At 48.9% G+C, this 24,382-nt stretch overlaps 2 protein-coding genes across 5 annotated transcripts in view; one reads left to right on the top strand and one right to left on the bottom strand.

The window, feature by feature from the left end:
• WASHC1 (WASH complex subunit 1) overlaps positions 1 to 24,382 on the top strand; it is a 121,297-nt gene that overhangs the window by 215 nt on the left and 96,700 nt on the right. The window contains exons 2-4 of one of the 2 annotated variants that reach the window (XM_066184227.1): positions 5,768 to 5,969; positions 9,812 to 9,970; positions 16,012 to 16,102. The gene's annotated coding sequence lies outside the window, so the exon portion shown is untranslated. The remainder of the gene's footprint in view (positions 1 to 5,767; positions 5,970 to 9,811; positions 9,971 to 16,011; positions 16,103 to 24,382) is intronic. The other variant, XM_066184226.1, reaches the window with a different exon arrangement.
• Positions 1 to 24,382, bottom strand: part of IQSEC3 (IQ motif and Sec7 domain ArfGEF 3) — a 92,611-nt gene that overhangs the window by 25,726 nt on the left and 42,503 nt on the right. For 2 of the 3 annotated variants that reach the window (XM_066184210.1, XM_066184209.1), the window contains exons 1-2: positions 11,248 to 11,328; positions 4,045 to 5,123 (exon numbers count right to left, since the gene is read on the bottom strand). In XM_066184210.1, the coding sequence (XP_066040307.1) occupies positions 4,045 to 5,117 (1,073 nt within the window). In that variant the 5' untranslated portion in view covers positions 5,118 to 5,123; positions 11,248 to 11,328. Of the gene's footprint in view, positions 1 to 4,044; positions 5,124 to 11,247; positions 11,537 to 24,382 lie in introns of those variants that run through there. The other variant, XM_066184207.1, reaches the window with a different exon arrangement.

Genomic DNA, 24,382 nt, shown 5'->3' with positions numbered 1-24,382 from the left:
AGAAGTGGCTTGCTGTGCGCCCCCCTAGCTGCTGGTGAGGACAAAAAGGTGTCACAGGGCCTTGCTGTGTCACTTGCAGCACCTGCTGTCACCTGGTCATCACAAGTGGCACCCCACTGCCACGAAGGATCCTGCTGCATTGCACCGCGCCTCACTGTTGGCTCTTCTGCCATCCGTCTGCTCCAGAGTCAAAGGCTCTTTCCTTTGTGAGGAAACTTAGGAGACGTTGCTGACATGGTCTGTGGGGAAACGAGGCTCAAGACTCCAAGGGGGATAACCAAAAGTGGACATTTTTTGTGTTAAAAAAGAAATTTGTTTTTCATATATTTTCAACATTCAATGAATGTTGAAAGTATATGAAGTCGCTCATTGTTGAGTGATACTTTTTTACCTTCCTCACCTGAGCTTGATGCTGGCTGCCTGAACAGAAATCCCGTACTCAGATTTGCTTATCTCTTTCTCCACTTCCCTCACTCTTAGCTGTGTTTTTCTTCCCTTCTCTATTGATTCACGCCCTCAGGCAGAAATCTTGTGCGTGAGAGAGGGCACCCAGAGACTGCTTTGTCAGGAGAAGGGAGGGAGCAGTCTGCAGCTCCCAAACAGAGGGCTTTTCTCCCTCTGTGGCTGTGAGCATCTCTCTGAGAACGTCTGGTGCTGAGTGGGCCTGATTGCCTGGCTGTGGGAGGGATTTTCTGCTTCCTAATGCACCAGTGTCTGTGCCTGCACACACAGCTCTTGCAGAGGCAGAACGGTTTGGGTTGGCAGTGACCTTTAAAGGCCATCTGCTCCAACCCTCCGGCAGCGAGTGGGGACATTTTCAACTAGGTAAGGGGGCTCAGAGATCCCTCCAGCCTGGTCTTGTGTATCTCCAGGGATGAGGCATCCACCACCTCTCTGAGCAGCCTGTGCCAGCGTTTCACCGTCTTCATTGTAAAAGTCTTCTTCCTTACATCTACTCGAAACTGGCCCCGTCCTTCAGTTTAACAACATTACCCCTGGTTTTACTGCCAGAGGCCCTGATAAAACATCTGTCCCCGTCTTTCTCTCCTGCTTTATAAGCCCCTGTGTGTCCTGGGAGTGGCGGTGAGCCTATGTGGTGCCTGTCTCACACCACAGACCAGAACAAATGGTGCATGTGCACTGTGCAGGTTGTTTTCCTCCTGTATTTCAGTCTGCCCCTCTGAAGGGTCACGATGCATTGTGCTGAGGTGAGTCACTGCAGTGGCAGGAAGATTGCCACATTTCTTTGGTTCTCTGAGCTGGTGAGTGGAGAGAGATAAGAGGGGGTGACTTCATGAAATGATGTCATACTTCCATCATTAATCCAAATTCAAGGTTCTTTTCAAAGCTCAAGGAGTGAGTTTGCTCAGGCAGTTTCCTGGGGTGAGGAAAGAATAGGATGAGGTTTCAGAGCACGTGAATGCATGATATGCACAGGCACAGACTGTGACACTTGTCAGGTGGTGAAGGATGTGGGTGAGCAACATATGTCTAGCTATAAGGGGATCAGCCTTCAGCAGAATGGCCTGCTCCTCTTACAGGGGCCTCACAGGCATGCGAAAAGCAGATGGGCTTGAAATACTTCTGCTCACTCTGTAATGTCAAAGAAAATATCCTGGGCAGTGTGGCATCCCTGGGGGGAGGGCTGTAAGAACAGTCAGCCCATTGAATCTATAGATGGAGAGGTGCAAGGTCTGATACTGAAAACCCCAGGCCTTCTTCAGGGAAAAGCAGCAATGCGCCTTCTTTATTATCACACAGACCTCCTGGTGCACCACTGAAGAGTACAGTAGAGTTCCCTGCTAGGTGCAAAGGTGATGCGGTTGGGACACAAGTCGAACTAAGCAGCAAAGATTCATAAAATGCGCATCAACCTGCATACTTTGGTGTTTGGCAAGGGGCAGTATGGTATTCACAGCACGAGGATGAACTCAGTTACACCTGTGTGACTCCAAAGTCACTGGACTGACTTTGGATCCACTCCAGAGGAACTGAGAGCTGAATACGGCCAGAAATTCTGGCAGGGATGTGCAGGTTTCAGTAGAGATGGTGCGCACAATGCCATCAGAGGATGCAGGATAAAACAATCCAGCTGTGACAGCCCTCCTGCGCTGCCTAGACCGTAACTCAAATGTTCTTTCACTGACAGCAGCCTTTCATCAGTTTTTCCCAGGACTGGATTTGTTCTCCACAGAATCCCGATAGCAATGCAGCACCTCTGCCACTGAGCACCTGCAGATGTACCCCGTGTAGTGCAGCGCGCAGCTTTTACCCGGGCGTGCAGCAGCCCACTCTTCCCCGCGCTCTCCTGGGCCTGGTCCCTGCTATTCATTGCTGGTGTTGCAGGGGTGTTAAGCAGAGCCAGCAAATGCTGCGGGATTCCTCACGTCCTGCTGGCTTTCCCTCTGCCCACGCAGGGAGCTGCCCACACACACTGCGCTCTTACAGCAGTGCTGCATAGTGAGGCACTCGCCATTCCAGAGATTTCACCCCCTCACGGTGCGGTGCGGCAGGGATGGGGAAAGTGCCACCACATCCATGTGTTTCCAGAGGCCTGCTCCAAGCCAGAGCGCTGCCTTCCAAAAATGCAGGGCAAGGCCAGATAGACTGTGGCAGATTCCACTAGGAAACTGCAGGCTTTCAGCTCCTGCTCCAGGGAAAGCCAGGAAAAAGGATGTGCCTGCACACACGCACAGCCTCAGCTCCATGCCCTACGGGCCAGTGCCCACATCCCAAACACCACAATAGTAAACTGGCTTCTTCCTGGCAATACACAGGGAAAGCAACAACCAAATAACTGCAGAAAGCTTAAGGGCCCTCCCAGCCCCTTGACCAGGAAGTCACAAGGGGAGCCCCATGTCCCCTAGATACTGCTCAGAGATTAAAGAAAGGCGTCATTCCTCAGAGCTAACAGGTTATTTTCCTTACTCCCGTCCTCCAACCTGTACTCAGAACTGGAAACATGTCCTTCTCAGTCCTGTAAGAGTCCCACATCTGCCTGACATAACATCACTGCACTTCTGCATGTGCTCTGAGACCAACCCCAGAAACCTCATTTCCTGGTCCCTGCCTCCCGGAGTCCACAGCCTCCATGCTACACGTACATACACCCTGTGCATTGCCCCTTTGTCTGGGAAAAACTTCTGCCTAGGACTGCACGACGATCAGTCCTTGCTTTGACTGAAATGCCTGCGCTGACGTGTGGAAAGACGTTCTCCTGGTAGGGGTACATTACATCCTCGTTATTGGGGGACTCAAAGGGAAACAAAGGCCGAGATATGAGAGTTGGATGATAAAGCAAAACCCAGTACTTCTCGCGGCTTGCTTAGATGAAAAAAGTCTCATCAAAAGGCAATGAGCAAATCTTAATCTCCTTAAGGGAGCTCAGCTGCTTGCTGCCAATCCAAGTGTGACCCTGTGAGTTGCCCTCTTCTGACGGTAACCTCTGCTCTGCTTTTGCTTTCACACCTACGGCCTCCTCGTAGGATATCAAACTCAGATATGTGAGAGACAGGTGACAAAACCTGGTCTGTCAGGTGAAAATCTACCCAAGTATCTGAAGGAAAATGACAGCCAGAGATGGGATTTTGTCATTATGACTCATACTGGGCCAGCTAAGCTCAGCTCTACCTCTGTCTCTCTCTGTCTCTTTACTTGGAATTGCCCCACGTTAAGTAACCGGAGCTCGGTTTACAGTTCCAGCTATGTTTGTTCCTTTGCAGTAGAGTGGAGCAGAGTGATCCCAGGCTCAGCTGGTGGATGCCAACTGGACAGCAACTGGAACTGAAGGTTCAGTGTATTGTGAGAGCACGGGCACTACTCAGGGGCTTGTTCCTCTGTCAGGCAGAAGAGAAAGACAGTACTTGGGAGACTTTAGGGAAAGAGCTCCTGGGAAGCCAACCTGTGTTGTGCCTTGCATACCCGGGTGGTCATGCCCTTGAATACAAACAAACTTCCCTGGAGATGGATCTAGACCAAGAGCCTGCCATCATCTGTTCCTGTGAGGCACAGCACAGGCTGGGAAATAGAGGAAGAGTCACTTACATATTAAAGAGGTTCAGTCCGATGCGGTAAAGGCGTTTCCTCATGGTGTCTGTGGAAAGTGTGGGAGACTTGCAGCTGGCTGGGTTCTCGCAGTGGTACCTCGGGAGACTGAGGATCATGGCCTGCAGGGCTTCTTTTGAGGACACCTCAGAGGCTGACTTGGCTGAAGTGGAGGTGCTGCTGCTGCTCAGCTGCTCTGAGTTGTCTGCGTTCTCAGACTCCGAGCCCTTGCTTTGCCCCGCCTCATTGCTTGCGTCAAACTGGAGCTTCTGCACTACCATCTGATCCGGCTCAGCACCGCTGTCCCCCACGCCGTTGGTACTGACATCCAGCTCGGTGGAAGCGAGGCTGTTCTCAGGTAAACTCTCTGGGGCAGACGGTAGTTCACTGGCTTCTCCCTCGCCTTCTCCTGGGCTTTCTTCAGCCTTGGTAGCCTGAGAGGGCCCAGCCTGGTCGTTGCTGCTGAGACAGTTTGCCATGGACACCGAGGTAGATGATGAAACAGAGATGTTCTTGTTGTCGATCTGAACTGTGACGTCTCGAAAAGCCATCATGAGGGTGCTGCTGCTCTTGGGTAGGGTATCTGGCAGGAGACCTTCCTCCTTCTCCTGATCCTGCAGCTCAGCTTCCAAGTCTTGGTTTGGCTGCATGGAGCTAGCGCTGAAGGTCTCCCTGATCTGGTACGAGCCCCCATCTTGCAGGGAGCACATGGTCTTCAGGCTCCAGGTGCTGAGGGCGTCGTCGATGGATTTGGCCAGGGACTGAACTTGTTCTGTGAAGGAGTCCTCCAGCTCAGTCAGCGCCCCGCTGATGGTGGCTGGCAAGGACGGGGACCTCACCAGTGGGATGCCCACAAAGTTGTACCCCTCCACCAGGGCTTTCTCCGCGGAGAAGCTCTCCGAGTTCTGGACGCGGACCTTCCTCAGGGAGATGCGGCGCGGCATGCGGCTCTCCAGCAGGGAGTTGCGGATCTTCTCAAAGTTCTTGCTGAGCTGGTACTGCCGGAAGGCGGTCTGGATGGTGCAGGCTGCCCTGCGGGACACCAGGTGGCCGCCGTATTTGTGCTCTAGCATTTCGATCTGAAAAACAGAGGGCAGAGACGTTAGCTTTTGCTGACCGCCTCCTGACGGCGTCCTGTGGCCCCAGCTCCCACACTGATTAGTCTTCAATGGCTGTCAAAGGAACTTCTGACACCGCACTGGCTTTTCCCTGCGGTGCCCTGCCCCTGGTTGCAGCAGAAGGTTCCCGTTTGGCCATGACTGGCTAACCCATCAGCACTGCAAGCTCCCTCACAGCTGTAACAGGATCCTGCCTCTCCCTAGAGGGACAGTCATGAAAGCGGGAGCCTGCAGGTGCCCTTCCCTTGCAGACTCACTTCTGATGGCCTTCAGGGCAAGTTCGTCACTGCAAATACAACATTCCAGCATTGTGCCTTCCTGCTCAGCGGTGCTCTGGTAATGTCAAGCATTATCTCTTGTCTCGGGGTGTTACTAATGCTTCTCCCCTCCTTAGCGACCTTAGGAAATACTCTCAGTGAACGGGGAAATAATTCAGAAAAAGAAAAGAAAATTTAATTTTTAAATGCAGAGAATGTTCGCTTGATCTAGCAGTTAGCGAGAAACATAAACTTCCACGTAAGTTAGTGGAGGCTGGGTTTGTTCTGAGTTTGTGTCTTTTAAAAAGCACTCTGAATGCTAAAGTGTCTTCCTTTTTGATATCTGAGTTTTTCAGGTGTCAGCCAGCAGTGAAAGGAAAAACACCCACAAAAAGAAAGACTCTCAGTTTTGAAAAGTAAAAAAATGTGAATTTTAAATGTTGAGACAAGATGCTAAAAACGAGTGGAAGGAGGATTTACCTGAGCTGGTAGCGACAAACACACGTAAATACATCAACACACACCATCTCAACTGGCTTCAGCAGAGCAGGTATGTGTGCTTGTTCCTGTAGTCTAGAATTTAAACTTCCTGGGAATCCCCCCACTCTTCCTCGGCAGCTGGGTTTTCACTAACAGGTTCCAGGAGAATGACAGATGATTTGGTTCCAATGAGTGACTGGCAGAGGACAAAGGGGACAGTGTGATGATGAAGGTGGAAGATGGGGTTAAAAAAAAAAGGAAGAATGAACTCAAACCACCTTCACTTGAGGTTTAGGCTGACCTATGAGCTAAACTCTCCATCATTGGCAACAGGGCAGAGTGCAGGTGCAGACTGTGGTGTCAATATGTGTGCACACACGTGGAGAAACTGAGAAAAGATGAAGGGCAGGACTGAGAGTGCTGGTGAAGTCGGTCCTGACTTAGCAGAGGATTCGCTGCATCAGTCACGAGGTAGAAATGAGCTCGTTAGCAGAACCAAAGGATGAGTTTTACTGACTGCGTCCTCATCCCCAGACATACCGCTTGTCCCTCACCGTGCCTTGTTGGCCCAGTACTCACACTTTGAAAAACTGAGCTCCACAAGGCCTGAGTTAAAGTGCAAATTGGTTTCACTTGGTCAAAGTGAGACTGAGGCAGGAGCCTCAGCTCACAGAGTCATGCCATGTCACCCGCTTCCTTCTTCTTTTTCGTGACATGATGTAAGTTACAGATCAGTGAGTGATGTAGGTACACGTGAAGACCTGCTCTGACAGCCGTGAGAAGTGTAAATGACCTCTGGAATCTTCCCAATACTGACTCCTCTGGAAGCAGAGGAAGATAATGTAGCCTTGGGAGATGACGGGTGGAAAGAACAACGTAAGGCCAGCCATTCTGTGCCTGCACTGCTCTCCTGGCTGTGGAGCAAGTGCTGGGAGGCGGACATTTATGGAAGAGAGTGGGATGGGGAGCACATCCTCTCACATTTCCTTCTCTGGACGGGAAGCAGGGACCTTTGCCTCATGCTCAAACATCAGGTAGGCTTCTGTTTTCTGTCTGCCTTGCCCTTGAGCTCGCTGTCTGTCCAAGGCAAACGTCAAAGCCCAGCACTAAGAAATACCAGCAGTTTTCTTAGCGATGGGTTGGCCACTGCAGTTGCAGAGGTAGCTGGCTCAGAGCTCTGCTCATCCCTAATTTAAAGAACATTTGCCTAATACTTTCACTGCTGCCCACCCAGAAGAAGTCTGCATAAATGTTGCTCAAATCACCCCCACAATAATCACGGATGCAGTGTCATTCACCACAAGACCTGGCAGCAGGCCTTTTGGATAAACAAGGACATCTTACATCCCACCATAAAACCAACACTCCTGACACGTCTTTAAAGTTGGCCTGCCTGGAAAGAGACTGAACTATCCCTTGGCCCGTTTCTTCAGGAGGAAGGCTCATGCAGATAAGTGTAAATCAAACCACTAACCTGCCGAGGCCCGACTCAGACAGTTAGTACTGACAACTGACCGTGAGCACGTAAAATAATGATCTGATTAATGAAAATGTGGAGCTAATTGTGTTAGGAGGGAAAGAGGAGCAAACGGGAGGGACAGAATAACAGTAAAATGCAAAATAAAGCAGAAGCAAGAGCCTTACAGTTATCTGCGGTTTCCAAGGAGGTGACAGCCATTCTGAAAACACGGAATTCATATGCTCTGATCATATTAGAGGCCAAGACAAGATGTCATTGCTGATCTGAAGAAAAAGGCCAGTTTATCTCATGCAAGGACAGTGCCAAAAATGGCAGACTTTAATAGCTAGTGAGGAGAGATCCTTCTAAAAGTCTAAAGGAGCAGAGCAAGCTGTCAGTACCTCGATAAAAACCATCACCAGCTTTTTGCAGTCCATAATCTCAGTCCCCCCAAAGGACTAAGGCTTTGAGGAGCAGAACAAGATTTGAAGTGAGAGGGGTCCACAACTAGTCTGTTTTCTAGCTCATAGCGGGGGTGCAAGGCTGGGTTCTGCACGTGGTCCACTGCCAACTGACACTGTCCAAAGCAAGGGGAATCCTACGGTATCTTTCAGCAGGCATGACAGGGACAGGGACTGTTCCAAGGGATGCTGGAGAGGACTGGCAGAGCCAGATGCATCCTCCCCATAGAGAGGAGTGCCCTCCCCACCCTTGTTCGGTAGCAGTGGGTCTCTGTCTCTTTTTTTTTGCTGTAACCCAGCCATTTCCTGCTTATCGAAGTCTGGGACACACTCATTTGCTGTCAGATCGAGCTAACTGACAGTCCAAAGGAATTAAAGATTTCACACAGCTGTAGCCTGGGTTCTTCCTCTCCAGAGGAGGAAAGGGCAGCTGTTAGCACCACAGCAGTCATGGGTAATGGAGATGTATGTCTGGATGGCTGGAGGAGCCTTCTCTTCCCATCTGAGAGGCGAGAAAGGCCAGACACGATTGGCCCTCTCTCACTCCTAATAAACCCCATGAATCACAAGTAATTGCCTACTTAAAGCTACTCTTCTCTGGGGAATAATCCGACAGCCGACGCCAAAGGAAGGGAAAAGCAGGAGGGGGTTCAGGGGGATTTCAAAGAATAATTAGCTTAATACATTTCTGGGCCTCAGTGTGAGCGCTCACTCTGAGCAATTCGGGCCTTGTGGCTGAATTAGAAATGGCTGCGATATATCCACTGCCACGAGGGATTGCTTATGACGGGAGATTTAACAAGGTCAAGGCAAGCCAAAAGGCAAGCCAAACTGCAGGCCTGGATGTGGCCAAACATTTGAGGTGCACACCCCGTGGCTTTGCTGCCCATGGGCATAAATTGATAAATCTGTCAGGAGAGACCCACGGCCTGGTCAGGTAGCACTGGTTTTACACCCAGGTTGCCGCTGAGCATGGTGATGTGCTATCATGTTGTAACCAGAAAGGAGCCAGGCTCAGGGACAGGATCTGAGTTACTCAAGGAAATGCATGCATTGTAAAAAAAAAACTTAGAAAAAAAAATACATACAAAGCATACATGTTCTCTATCACTCATATTCTTACTGCTTCTCACTCCCTCCAGCCTCTCAGAGCAGAAGGACATTGCTAGAAGGGGTATTTGTTAATGGAGTGTTTTCCTTCACCCATGGGACACCCGCTGCCCGACAGCACAGCCCGAGAGTATGTGTGACTGAAAGCATGCTCCTCTTTCCTGTGGTCCCCTCCATTTTCCCAACATGACAGTAGAGTCTCAGCACAGGAGGACTTGAGTGACTGAGTCTCTGTCCCAACCTCCCAGCATAGAGCACGTCTGCTCTGTGCGCTGTCTGAATTCTCTGTTTCGTGGGACAGGGAGCAAGGAGGGCCATGAAGCCACTCACCAACTCTCGGATTATGCTGAGGGGCAGCGACTGCTCCAAGCCCTGCAGAGGAGGCTGCACTTTACTCTCCTTCCTTACTAGCACTCAGTCTTCTCTCAAAAGTTGAATGTGACTTCAGCTGTGCAGTGAGACTAAAAAGGTCCCCTTCCCCCTGTTTCTCTTGCTGTAAGTTCTATTCCTGTATTACAAGTTCTGCTATAAGTCGGGTTCTACTGGGACGGCGCTGCGCGGGTCCTATCACTGTTGCTCCCATTTAGGAAAATTACCTGATCAGTAAATTGATAGGAATACCTATCAGAACACATACTGCAGTGCAGGAGTGGAAGAGTTAGTACTCTTCACTGCCAGAAAATCCCCCCTTCCAGAGCTGGAGGCAATTCGCTGAAGACATCCGTGGGTCTGGAGGGGCACACGAACTGTAAGGCCCCTTTGCTGTGAGAAAAGTGGTTTCACCAAGGAGATAGGCTCAGACCCTGCAAGGTCAGTTCTGTGAGGCACCTGACAGTAATGAACAATCAGCTAAACATGTCTCTCTTGTTCACACGCATCCAGGGCAGATTTGGCCTCTGCTGCAAGAACAGTGATCCGGCAACGTGACCTTACAGCTAAAATAACACAGGACAGACACTCCCCAGGACAATCCAGATCAGCTCTGGGCTATGGAGGAGGCTAAGCCCATAGATAGCGGCCAAGATGTGGCCCACCCTGAAGGTATGTCATGTTAGCTTGTAAAGCCAGTTAATTAGTCTCTCTTATTTTTCTCCTGGTGTGAAGCAAGAGTTCTGTCTGAGTTGAGTATGCAGGATTTTGAGAAAGACGGAGCTAGTGAGCCAAGGTGTCTCTTCTGCTCAGAAATCTATTGGGTCATTGATCTGACATGTGTGTTTAGGGACAGTATCTGTGCCTTGAGGGAAGCGGTAGAGAGATGTCCCAGAAGTAGCAGCTTCTTCTGTGGAAACCTCATTAGCTGAGACCCTTCAGCTGCAATAGCACAGCTTCCACTGAACTCTTCCCCCTGAACATAATCTGGACACTGTCACTAGTGTTTGCTTGTCCTCCTCACCTCACAGACTGCAAGGTCTGCATATCCTACAGCCTCTGGTTGAGCTGCCTTTTTCCCAGGGAAAAGGCACAAGTTATGCTTTAGGTTCTGTTTTGCACAGCAGTTCTCCTGGACTGTAATCTGCAGAGATGAGGAGGGAGGGGACACGTCCCTCCTGTGAGGGAGGAGGCCAGCCGCTGTCAGCCCCTGTCCCGCTGTCTCCTGCTGAGGGTCCATCAGGAGGTGCAGCTAGGGATGGCACACTTATGCTCTGGAGCTAGGCTCTAGTCTCAGGCACAGAAGGCAGTCCTTGCAGCTTCTAGGACTGAATAATTTTCTCTCAGCCTGGTAAACTTGCCTACCTCCTCAGCATCCTCCTCTGGACTGAGGGCAGTGGTGGCAGCAGTGCACAATCATCGTGGTGGATGCTGTGCGGGACACTCATTAGGTAAACCCCGCTTCCCCCTGAAAGCTCTTGCTGATGCAGAAATGCGCTGGGGGCCTGCCCTGCATGATCCGGGATGGAAAGACGGTTCTTGGAGACTCTCCCATGAGGGAGGTCATTTGGAACAGCCAGTTGCTGGGAGCCCTACGGCACTGTGAACTTGTGAGCCAGGCACTGCCCGTGGATGCTGCTGCTCCCGGCTGCCTGCAACCCATCTCTAAGCCTACACTCACGCTGGGTTTCTAGGTCCATTCTGGACCACCGAATCCAGGCAGGGCGGAGCAGACACCGACAGGTTTGGGTGAAAGGGTGACCCGGTCGGAGGCGGGGAAGCTGCTTCCTCCATCAGCCTCTCGTACCCAAAGGTCTGGTTAGGCAGGGCAAAAGCTCTGGGTGAACAAAAGGCTAAGGTATTTGCTGAGAGTTCTTCCATCACAGTGCAAATGCAGTCCCACCCGCCCCATCCCCTTGTCCCACAGCCTGAGGAGGAAGCCTTGGTACCTGTTTATTCTTTAGGTCAAGGGAGAGCTCATAATCGGAGGCAGCCGCATGGGAACACGAGGCCGTCCCTTTGCTGCGCTGCACTCTCACTGGGGAGCCCGTGTGGTGGAGGCTCGCCTTCTGCACCAGGGGGGAACACCCCGCTGCCTGCTCTTCTTGAGGCTCCGCAGGCTGGGCTTTTAGCGTCAGCGTGTCGGACCTGCCTTCCTGGCCACTCTGTCTGCCGGCCTCCTTCGGATCCTCCGTTTCACACCCGGCTCTCTTGCTTGTGGAACCGCTGGGATCGTCACTGTGAACAAAACGCAATGGTTCTCTTTTTTTATTTGTTTATATTATATTTGATTTATGATCACCTTTATTGCTGTTCGCTACGCTTGTTCCCTGAGCTGCGTTTTAAGTGTCTGGGGAGCCTGGGCTGTCAGGGGTCTCCTCCAGTGATGGTTCGGGACTGGAGGTTATCCAGCCTAAGCTCTGATGCCTCCTCCTCCTTCTCTAAGGGCAGGCACCCCCGTATGAACAGTCCTGTGACTCCTCGAGCTGCCTGGTTGCCTCTGCTCCAGGTGCTGCAGCTGGAGGAGGTGGGAAGCCAAGAGGGGTGTCCTGGCCTGTGGACACCTCTCCTGCCCTCTGGAGCAGCTGGCAATCACCCCTGTGCACTTGCTGCCTATTGCTCAGCATCTCTGTCCATCCTGAGTCCCATCTAGCAGGAGCCTGGATCCCAGGGAACCGGTTTTCCCTTGGAGTTCCTAAGGGCATGAGGGAAATGGGGCTGGGGCGGCTGACCGTTGCAGAGTTTCCAGAGAAACTCTTGCCGAGCTGGGAATACAAAGGGGCAGCAGAGCCAGCCGGCCCTGAGACCCTGACCTTTTGGAGAGTGTCTCCAATACAGCCGTGGCAGACTGCAGAGCTTCCGTGAAAGAAGCTGCCTCTTTCTGCCCCACAAATTGCTGTGCCGTGGGATCTTGTGGAGAAAGGAGAGCTCTTCTCGGCTGTCAGCCACAGCAGCAGTTGTGTGAAACCAGGGCCTGACAACAGTGCACTCAGAGAGAGCTGACATCTTGCTCCAGGCAGAATGGGATTAGCATATGTCTGATCCATTGAAGTGATGAGGAAGTCTGTACTTAACCCCTCTTGCCAAGTATGTTCCAAAACCATCCGATTGCAAACGAGGTTTTGTTACTCTGTTTGAACCGTGAGAGCGTTTGTTCATTGTTACCCTAGCCTCCTTCCCGTGGCTACAGAGGAATAATCTGTGATTTGCAGGAGTGTGCAAGCCTGCATGGACTCGGGCTGCTACTGCACCAAGTCCATCAGACACAGTTCCACTGGTTTCCAAGGGATGAGCATTCAGCTGAAAACACCATCCAGTTTGGAAATAATTACTGCAGAACCAATGCATTTAATTTCATTGAAAGCAAGGATGTGTGTTGCCTCCCATACTGAAACACTATTAAATTATTTCATTCACTTCTGAAGCATACCTCTTTCTCTTGGATTTGCTCCACATAAAACCAGCTCTGCTATTGACTAGATAAAAAATTATTTTATGATTGGTGTTGATGTCAGAGCAAAAAGAGGGAAATTAGATATGATTTCATGTAGTGCCCAAATTACTTAGAAGCATTTAAGTCTCATTTTCAAAAGTGCTGTAAGCCCTTAGGAGTCCAAATCTTCTAGCTGTAAATAGACTTTGCCTCCTAAGCCTCTGAGCACTTTTGCACACTTACTAGTACTTTAAAAGGAAGTTTATTCTCTCCAGTGGCAGCTTTTCTGTTCGATAGATTAACAATCAAATTTAGAAATATTCCCACAGTTTCTCAGAGGGCTCCAAATCTGATTAGCCAGACACTACCACGATTTCAGCATTAAGAAAAACGAAGGATTTGAATTTGGCAGGTTTCTTCTTTTATACACATGGCGATAGTCACCAGTTAGACTTAAAGAATAAACTCACAGAAGAAATCAGTCTCTTACATAAGTGCTATATAACAACTTTGTCAAAGCTCACCAAAATGACGTCTTTGCATGCTCGTCAGTCAGGAAATACTTTAAAATGAGGTATAAAACTGTTCTTTTAGGTTGAACACCTTATCAAAATTTGCATTGTTCTATTCCTGATGCTGCCATTTTTCCTACACCTAAAGATATTTTTAACTCTTTAATTTTAATTCTTTCTCTTCTGTGTCTATCTGTATTGCAGGAATCTTACTAAAGGACTTTTCCCTTACATATCTCACTGCAGCATTTTTATTGGCAGCCCCTGTTCTACCCATGCTGATTTTAACCAGCAGAGCAGCAATTTTTATCCTCAGCCTAAGGGACGATCAGATGACATAGATTTGATCACATTTCCACTGAAGTGCATGGCAAGACCTTCCCAAGGATTTCAGTGGGAACTGTGCCCTATAAAGCAGTTTCAGCTAGATGCATAAGCTCTCATTCAGCAAGACACTCACTCCAGATTGCTCAGCTGAGTCAAGGCCACAGTGCCCAGTGTGCTGTGCAGACCTTCTTCAGGGCAGGTCAGGGCCCGAGGCAGTCAGTTGCAGAGCTGCCCTCCCCTGACTTCCCTTGGAGCCTGAATGGACGCTAAACGCCTGCAGGATGGTCCTCTACACACTGGCACATATGCTTGGCTCTGTTTTTCTGAGGACTCTGCTGGCTGCTCTGGCTGGAGCGTGAAGGGTGTGTCAGTGCTCAGTCCCGCTGCTCTGTAAGGGGGACGTCACCTCTGGTGGGCGCATCTCTGCCTGGTTTTCTGTCTCACACAGTGTAGAGCCTGAGTGAGTAACATTCGCAGCGACAGGATATCCTGCATCCAGCAGGCTTTGTGGAATCAGGCTAACCTAGACTGGGAGGGAAGGCTGGAGGTGTCTCCTCCAACTCCCTGCTCAAAGAAGGGCCGTTTTCAGAGGCAGATAAGGGTGATCTGGGCCTTTTCCGGGCAGCTCTTAAGTATTTCCAGACAGGAAGGTTCCCCAGGCTCTCTCCCCAGCCTGGAGCCGTCAATCCCTGCCCCAGCAACACTGTCAGGGTGCTGCTCTCCAGCCCTGCCACAGCTTTCCCCTTCACGTGGCCATGGACACGCTTGGTCTGGACCCTGAAGACTGACTGCATAGCTTCACCTTGGACCTGCCGCATCCCCACAGACCTTCTGGTGGCTGGGCTGTGTCTGAGCCTAGGTGCCCTCACCAGTTCTGACCCTGGCCAGTGAGGCACTGGGCGTCGGACCAATCCAAAATGCTCAGGAAGCCTCCTTTAATCTCTTCAGGCACGTAGGTTATTTCTCTAGACGCAGGGCCCTAAGACTGCAAGGACTATTCAGCCAGAGACGCGTGAGAAGCACCGTCGGCCTCAGCGCTGCTCTCCCAGGGCATTGCTGAGGCCCCCGAAGACTCTGTGCTGGGGTAAGGACATCAGCCAAGCGCACCGCGCATTAACCTTGCCTTCCTCCTGCATGCATGCTCCCAGCCCGGTGGATACGGCCGTACAGGATGGATTGTGCTTATGCATAGAATTTCCTCAGGGTCAAAACTCGGTCAAATCAAAATCAGATTCCGTTGGAGCGCTCAAAGGCGTTTTTCAGCTAGATGCTTTTCTGCTAAATATAAACTTTTTAACCCCCTGCTTGTTTGGCTGTGGTGCTGTCCAAAACGCAATAGCAAACGCTCCTACTGAAGTGGGAATAGTTCCTGCATGTTCTGTTGTGAGGAAAAAAAAACCCGTAAAAATTGTTGAACCATTTTTAAGTTCTTTTAGTGGGAAAAAAAAAGTCTGGGGGGGGAAAAAAAAAGGCATTTCATCTTTGAACAAACCTGAGAAATTTCAGCTTCAGGGGTAAACTTCAGTGACTTATAAGCAGTGGGAAAAGGGGTAAAGGCTGGTTTTGATCAGCAGTCTGAATGTTACCATTACAGCCCTATGGCTGCACTTACCCAACCTGTATTTCTCCCCAGTTTACTCTCATCTTGAGCCTGTTTCTGAAGTGTTTTCGGAATGCTTATTCTTTGTCCTCTAGTAGCAATGACTGATGAAGCCCCAAATGAAAAACAAAATAAACTGCTAAAGATCAAAACTGATGCTACAGTGAAATAAACAAAAATTTAACAATCCTGACATTTTTCCTCTGCCCTGAGCGACACAGTTCATTTGCATTGGTAGGACACAGGTTTTGTTAACAAAAGAAGGCTCGGGAGCTATTACAATCACAGTTAAAAAACCAAACTAAACCAAACCAAACCAAAACCAAAAAACAGTAAGGAAAGTAAGTAGGACAAGGATAGAAAGTATAGCATGAAAAATCTCTGGGGAAAAAATGTTATTAGGCAAATCAGGTGGATTCACTTGCTTTCCCTTGGCCACTAAGCCAGCAGACTCTCTGGCTGTGGGATGAAGAGAGGAAATGGAGCACTTGCACATGCTGCTTCTTGGATGGGAAAATTGGCGTAACCACGTGTAATAATTAAAATTCCCATGCGGAATCTAAGGTGTGAATCCCAAAGTCCCGGCCAAACTCCAACTAGGTCAGTTGAGTTTGGATCCCAGCATCACCCCTGCAGTTTCAGCTGTAGCAAGTGCTCTCTAGTTGCTGTCCTCAAGTATCACATGCCACCATTATTCACTGCTTTCGCAGCCGTGTGATCAGGTAGAGGAGGTTTGTGATTTCTTTGAGTTCTGTTTGATTCAAAGTTGCAGTGTTAATGTAAATCACTTGCAATCAGGTAAAAAGGAGGACTACAATTTCCGCTGTTCTCTTCTTCCTAGATGTTCCTGCACGGCTTTTACGACCCATAACGAGCCTGGTCACTGTTACAAACAGATTCATCTGCTGTGGAAAACATCTCTCCTGTTTCAGGTATGCCCTGTTCATTTGCACTGCTGACTTGCTGACTTGTATATGCCTGCTTCAGGAGATTCGTAACACGAGTGGTTACTACGGACAGTCTGACTCAGGGCTTGTGTTAAGTACTATCCCCGGTCTAGCATTTCAAAACAGGGATATCAGGGTTGTGAGCTGAATCCCAGTGCTTGCTTCAAGAAAGCAGGATGGTGAAAAAGCTCTCACTGAGACAGTCCATCTGGCACCCATGAACATTTTTATTTAGCGCAAGTAAATCAGAGTTCTGATACTTAGCTTTTGTGTACAGGTTTCTCAGGAAGATTTTGTGTAAGGATTAGAGTAAGGGAATGATGAAGGGAGAAGATGGAAGAGAAATGTTGTAATAGTGAGGGTGTTCTATTACTCTCTTTTTTATCCCTGCCTGCTCTTTTGGAAGCATAAAGACCAACTGAGTGACACTAAATTATCAAGCCCGAGAAGCCCATATGCCCATTTGCAGCTGTAGCTGCTCCCGTGTCTGCACAGAGCTGTTGTGTCCCTGTCTGTCCTGGGAGGGATACGACTGCAATGCACTTGCTGCAGCCTCTGCATGTTGCACTTCCCTGTCACCCCCTTGCTGCTGGAAATACATGTTTCCAGCTGGGAAAGGATCTGCACTTCCCATTGACAGCTGTGGAGATGAACCACGGTTATCTGTTGGATCTTGACTGTCAGGCTTAGACATTCCCATACTTCATGACTTGAGAAACAGCACGCAGCCCCTTCCCCTCAAACATTTCAAGGCAGACCTGCAGGCAGGAGCACACAAGTTGCACGCTCCAGACATGACATTCCTTTGCACCACTGTCAAATACCAGGGTCAGTTCACAGTCTTAGAGGAATTTTCAGAGCTCTCAGAAAAGCGTTTGCAGGATGGCTGAGTGACTGTGCAGGGCTCAGGGACCAGAAGAGCTACCCTCCTCGAGGACAATTATCTTAGTCCTGTGAGAAATTAAAACTGAGCTTTCTCACTGATCACTCCACAGCTACAGAGCTCCCATGTCGTCACCGCACAAAACTCATCTCTTTGTGCCTTCTCTTCTTTTCCAAGAAGAAAAATAATTGCAGATAAATAAGAGTAATCACAGAGTAACAAAAACCAGCAGTGGCACCTCTGCATTTGGTGAGTGGTTTCTGAAACCAGTCACTGAAGAAGAGGATGTTCTTGTTGCCAGGTACAATGGTTGTGCTGAAAGGTCCAGCTAATCACACAGAAGGAAGCTGTGGCTGTGAGGTGTTACAAAAGTACTGTGGAGGCTGATCTCAGCTCTTTCTTGTGTCCCTGTGTCACTCCGGGGGGAGACTGTATTTCTGTTTCCCACGTTTAACTTACCAAATGCCTTCTTCATGGTACTCAAGGTCAGTGAGCAGGATTGTGACCTGTAACTGAGGCAAAGATTACCTGGACTAGTTGTGAAAGACCACAAAAGTTTATTCGTCCATTTCACAGTGCTCCTGATGAGGATTGGTTGGTTATTGTACATATACTGGTTTTAAATTGCTCCAAGTGATTAATGGCCTCATTAATTGCCTCTCATGGCCTTAGACTTATATGAGATTTCAAAGCTTCAGAGATGTCAGAATTTTAAAAAGCCTACAAAGTACCACATAGAGAATTAGAAAAGGAGTCCACCAGCAAATGCCAGTAGAATGGAGTCCAGACCCCAAGCCTTGCAAGAACCTGTGCTCCCTCTATCTTTCCTAAGCTTCCCTGCCCAGGAAAAAAAAAAAAAAATCAGCTGCTGACATCGCAGGGTCCAAAGTGCCTTTTCAGTTTATTTCATTTCAGTGTTCCCTGAGGACACACCCATGACATATGGTGAAAGTGTTCATCAGAATTCAATGAAAAAAAAATGGTTGAGACAGGCTTGGTAAAATATTATGGGATCTTTTTCAAGGTTCAGAGATTTCTGACATGCAGGGGGCCTGAATGCAAAAGAATTGCTTCTGATTTGCTTGTAAGTTGAAGTTTTAGGGTGATTTGGAGGCAATGCTCTCTGGGAGCCTGCTGAAACTGATAGAAGGCGAAAGTCTCTCCTGCCAGAAAGGCAAGGAACTTGGAACTTGATCTTGGCAAATCATCCCCTGCCAGCCAAGCTGCAGCTTTTTCAGACAGTCTCCCCCAACAAAGACAGATATAGCAACAAGATTCCAATTTCTTCTACGTTCACATAGCACCTTGTAAAGCAGTGACATCAAGCCATCTTCTCACACTAGTTTTACCCAGGAGGAGTTAATGGTAATTAGCCAAGCTCATTACCCATCCCAGAATATGTTACCTATTTCATAAAAGGTCTGGCACACACACCTGTAAGATAGATTTGACAGTATGGTACAGTAAATATCTTGGAAATCAATTAAATTAAACTTCCTTTTAGCACAGACTGAACCAGGCAACATCTTTTCAGCATCACTTGAAGTGCTATCAGTGAGATGTTCATTAAGCAGAGAGAGAATTTAATAACACTGGCAAGAGCCTCCTGTCCCACACTCTGACATGCCAAAGTCAGGGCCTTCATTTCAGATTTAGTCTTTAAACCTGCTCCCCGTGTGCTGTGCAATCCCCACATTTATGTGTTGTTGTGCCTTTTGCCACAGCACAGCACTGCAGGAACGAAATGTTCCTCCTGGTGCAGAGGTGATTGTCCTGGCTGGCCACCAGTCTGAGGGCCTGGCTCTCCGTGACAGATTTCACCTACCAGAGGACTAAGATCTCTGCCTTTCCAAGAGGACAGACAGGCTCCAGAGGGTGGCTTGGAATAGCTAAGGCAGCTCTCACTTTGTGAGAGGTGGTGTCGATGGAGCAAGGCTGGCTGTGCTGGGTGGTGTGGGTGGCTGTCGTAGTTCTTTTCTTCTAGTTCCTGCATGTGTCTGGATGACACCTCAGAACGGCACTTGGGCCACGTCTCTGGCACGCCCCTCTTTCCTCCTCCCGTCCGTGCCTCCTGTTTCACGGCTGCAGGGCACAGGGCTCAGCTTAGGAAGCGGAGCCCCCTTCTGAGCTGCCTGTCACACCCTGGGGCTTGGCACCCTGGGCCGGTTGCTGTGCTGTCTCTGCGGGTTGGGCACAAGTCCCGCAGCCTGGCACTGCAGACAAGGTTACTTGTGGCTGCTTTGAGCGTGGCACCTGTGCTTCGCTGAGGTGTGGAGAGCACCAAGGCAAGCACTGAAGGCATTGGAGAGCCTCCTCTGCAGGGTTTAATTACTTCTATCTTAACCCCAGACCTCTCTTGCCTCGGCAGTGTTTGGTAAACACGACCTTTTAGAGGAGGAAAAAACAGATGGCATCCTGCATTAGTGTAACTGCCCGCTCAGCACCCCAGGAAAGAGAAACTTGGCTTCTCAGCAGCAGTCTTTCTGCCACTTTGAGTCAGGTCTCTTGGCTCCTCATCCCTGAGGCAGGTTTGAACATCACCAAATTCGCTGACAAAAGCCTGCCGGTGCAATCATGCAGAAGATAGAATTCCACTGCTAAAAAGACATGAATTCGGGGCTGGGAGGCAGCAGAGTCTCTACGAGGCAAGGAAAGCTTGCATGTCCCTCAGCCCATTGCTCGCCAAATCCAGCAGTGATCTGGGTGAGGGACATGGCTTTTGGCATTTATAGACCCAGGCAAGGGCTCCCGCAGTCTTCTTTCTCTACCTGCTGTACCTCTGGGCTCCTTCCTAAGGGATCAGGGTAATTGATTGGTGAAGGCAGTGAGTGAGCCACTTCACAGGTAGATCTTGGTGTAACTCAAATAAATTTTGTTTCTGTTCTCAAGTCACTGCTTGTGCCAGACCAAACAGAAAGAAGCCTTGTTCTCCCCCACACAAAGAGAAACACAGCCATAAATCACCATCCCCCTCAATACAGACAATCCAAAGAGCATTCCCCAGCTTTATCCAGGTCTTGACTTTGCCACTGTGTTCAGGTCTAGAGGCTTGCATCGCCCTTTGGCTGAAGACCAAGATAGGAGCGGCATGCTTAGCATCCCTGCCTCCTTTCCCTGGTGCAGTGACCACCCCCACAGCCTCATGCAGCAGGCACAAAGCTCTGCTTCTCCAGTTTTGTACCTATTTCGTCTTTGCTGCTTCGCTTACACTCTTCATGTCACATTTCTTCCCTGAGGCCCCATTTCTTTTTCTATCTTTTTTTCATTCCCATTTGGGAAACGGGATGACTTAGCAACTTACGCATTTGGTCGTACAAGCTGGTGTTTCCCTACGGCACCTCAACTTTCCTTACCTATGAGGAATGGAAATTATCCCTACCCCTATTCTCTGTACTCAGACACAGGACTTTTGGGGCAAGATCATAAAAAGCCCATGGAAGTTTGCCTAGACTCAACCAATCCTACTGTGTTGCTGAGCAGTATCCTGGCTGGTGTCGTAAATGGCTTTGTTCCTGTGGACTGCACCTTCCTCAGTGGAGGATATAGCCCAAAATGTCCAATATTTTAGAACATTCTGTAACATCCAAATCAGATCCAGTTGTGCTGTAACATCACAGGGATACTTTTCACAACACCATTCTGCACCATCCTGGTTTGTGCCTCTCGAGCTACCCCTCTCACGTCAGTACCTTGTGGGAAGTTCCAGGAATTGGTCGTATTTTGCCAATCACCTCTGGAGGCGTGTGGAAACAAGCGCTAGCAGTGTGTGCATGGGGTAGCTTGTATCCTCCCTCTTTCTGCAGAAGAGGGAATGAGAGAGATTGCAGCCAACCCTGACACACAGACAGCAGTAACAGCATCATGACTCGCATCCAGGAAAGCAGCACCGCACCAGTGTGGGGCACAACTAAGGTGCCACACTGCTCCAGTCACCACGTAATTAGTTTCCAGTGGGATGATGGTACAATCTGTGTGTGTCTAAAGAACTGGGTGCCAAGCAGAAGTGGTTGAAAGTTAGTGGAACGCACTTCCAAGTGATGTGGCCAGAATTAGGTCTCACAGTTTAGGTTTCAGAGTCTCACAAGAAAAATCTCCCTGAACTCAGATCCTGTTTGTGACACTTTTCTTCAGGATGATGTTTTCTCACAGAAGGTGGAGTAGTCTCCAGCTGTTCTGCAGGTTTTGTAAAGGTGAGATGACAGTCCAAAATACCTCCCAACTTTTTTGCATGCACTCCCTCAGCTATGTACATCTGTCTGCAGAACTCAGAGTGGCCTGAGCAGCTGTACAGTGTGCTCCTCTTCAGCATTTCAGCCTCCTCATTTCTTCCTGAAGCATATTAAAATCTGCCAGGGCCACATGCAGGGGAAGGAATTCTAGTGCACAGGGATGTTTTTCCAAAGGGAGGGCTTAGTGTGTCTGAGCACAGAGGCTGTCCCATAGGGGTGACCAGAAGATGAACCTTCATAGGAATGAGTTAGTGTTGCAGACACCAAAAAAAAAAACCAAAGGCCTTTGGATTGACATCACACTACAAGAAAATGTGTAATAAAAGGCCACAGTCTCATTGTGTCACTGCCAAAGAATGCTGGCATGAACAGGATTTTTCCAGCCAAGGGACCTGCTCATTTATCTCCTGCTCATACGTTCTTGTTTCCTGCAGTCCCTTCTTTCATTTACACTATTTTTTATCTTCCTGCTTTTCCTGCTTCTTCTCTCATGTTATTCTTCTTCTCTGTGTAGTATGTTTGCCATCCATTTTTCTTACAGTAGCATTGTTACACTTGTTGGGATGAGTCTGTCTCCCTTTCTCTCTCCTTGACTCTTTTCCATCTCTTTGCCCTATCTGTCTCTGCCTCGTAAGCCATTGACAAGCACGTGGACAGAGGGTGCACAGAAACCACCTGTCAAGATCAACAGAGCACACCTTGGTGTTCAGAAGGTCTGGAGCGAGTCCATTTTGGGTGTGGGTGCATCTTGACTGATGCAGATAGATCAGATGATATTAGCAGAGGATTAGGGTGAATGGTGTGAGCTCCACCACAGTCCATCTGCCATTATTTTACCAAGCATCTGTGCCCATTTTCTAGTGCTAGATACAGGGCGATTTCCAAGGCTGGCACAGCTTCTTCCCGTGCATATCTGTAGCATTATCACACAGAAAACGCAGGGTGGAGCAGGTGTTTATGTTGCATTCTCCGGGTACCAAAAAGTTGCCATGGTATGGGCAAGAAATTCTTTGCAGTATAGGAAAGAGAACATGAGGATCATCTGCAAGCCAGCATGAATTGCCCGGTGTTAGTGCCACTAACTGATCTCAACAGCTGTTGAAAGGGGCTCCCACAGCTGTGAAGTTGGCTATGATTGATCCTCTTTCACACATTTTGCCATGGCCCGTGAAATCACAAGTACTGGTGCTTGTGGGAGAAAAGCGCTCGAATCCGAGTCTGAATTCCTCTGGGGCAGGGCCCACAAAAGCCACAGAAGCAACAGGGGAAAATGAAGAGCTGGAAGAGCATGTGGCCAGGCAACAGCTGGATACAGCTTCAGGCTCTCAGAAAATGTGTCTGATGGGCATCTTTGCAGTTTCAAAGTAGGATACTTCAAGCGTGTTCTCTTCAGCCTCTCTCTCCTGGCATCTTCCACTTTGATGAAGAAAGTGTTGATAGAGGCAAGCAAAGCAACTGGTGTGAGTGACAGGGAGACTCCAGATTCCACCAGAAATGTTTTTTTTCCTGTTGAAGAGCCAATCTATTCCTCACTTTACTTCCCCACCCTCATGTTCTCCACACTTGCCTGAAAGCAGCTGCACCAGCTGTTGGAGAGGAGCAGGGAAATGCCTGTGTGGGAGAGGGTGCCAAAATGTCCTGGTGGAGCTCCTTTACAGGAACTGGACGATGCATCTGAAACTGACCTCCTGTTTCTTTGGATGCTTCCAGAAAGAGCCATTCCTCCCAGGTCATAGTACCAGAAGATTTCCCAACTATACCTCCCTGCAAGAGATTCCCAAGGTTGTTGGTAACTATGGTGTTAAGGATGTTTTCTAAAATAAGTTTTTCTTATAATTCTAGTGTTTCCATATTTGCCCTAAATCTACGTTCACTAAACATCTTTGTGATTCTGGACTTAGGCTCCTGCAGAGCAACTGAAGCTGCTAGTCCTCACTGTGCAAAACACCCAGGAAAAGTGAGGAATCTGCTCGCTCCCAAGCTTAGGAGGAGTTCAAATCTGGGTCTAGACATTACTCATGGCCCACGTCTTTGTGCCAGACTGAAATCAACTGTGAGCTGGGGGAGTATTGATGTGAACTTTGCTGATCCATCTCTGCCTGTTTGCAGCTTCCCCGCAACCTCCAATGGTACTATCTGGACCAGGATTATTAAGGCTACAGGGATGGAAGGGTAAGAGATGAGCTGTTAAGAAGCAGTAATAAAAAAAATCTTCTTTTCATGCCCATGACCTCAATAAGGAAAAGAAATGAGAAGCACAAACTGGACGTGCTAGCAAGGCAGAAATGTTGCTCAAACTTGTGTGTGTTTTCAAAAGCAGTGCTCTGGAGGACTTTGGGGGGAGTGAAAGAAGTCAGACTCATGAGCTCTGTGTATGGTCATTCGTCCTTAGAGTACACAAGACCATGGATGTAGGGGCCTGCTTTGCACTGGCATGTCCACATCCTGTTAAGATTGACCTGGAGTCTTCTTCATTAGGAATCAGAGAAGAATTCAGCCTCCATGGTCCACTAATTGTAGGAACATGAACTTGACACGGCCAGCTGGGGGCCAATTAGGCAGAGTTGTTAGGCCTCTTTAAGTGGAAGGTTATAGATCTGGTTTGCCACAGACTAGAATCATCATCATGCTTCACTCCTGAGCTAAAGCCACGGAACAGCTCTGAGCTGAGACAAAGCACTGGCCTCCAGATTCTGTATACAATATCCTGCCAGCAATCCTAAATCAGAAATTATAATTTCCCATTTTGTGAACTGGATTTGCATTTGTCCTGTCAGGCAAGTTCAGATAGAATGTTGAGTAGCTCAGTTGTTTAACTGTAATGCTTAAAGAGTGATGGATACTGGTGGAAAATCATCCCTGTCCACCTGTTTATCAAGGTCCTTCAGTAATGTCCAGAGTGAGCATCCACTTGGTGAGTGGTTCGGTTCTCAACAACTTCATGGGCCTCAGCCTTAAGGGACATTGCAACCACAACCCAAACAAGGTCTTGGGAAGTTCTCAGAGGGATCTAACTGTTAGAGGACTTAAAGTGACCCAAGGGCAAAGTGAGGGCTGTAGTGGAAGGAGAGGTGCTCCTGGGCTACAGCAGTGAGGAGTCAGAGAGGGACGTGGTGCTGTGACTTGCAGTGGATAAAATTCATGGCTCTTTTG

Source organism: Chamaea fasciata, unplaced genomic scaffold, assembly GCF_029207755.1.
Source record: "Chamaea fasciata isolate MVZ Bird 193981 ecotype frontalis unplaced genomic scaffold, bChaFas1.0.hap1 SCAF_5, whole genome shotgun sequence".
In the NCBI taxonomy this organism is placed as follows: Eukaryota; Metazoa; Chordata; class Aves; order Passeriformes; family Sylviidae; genus Chamaea; species Chamaea fasciata.
This window is presented reverse-complemented; position numbering and strand designations above follow the sequence as displayed.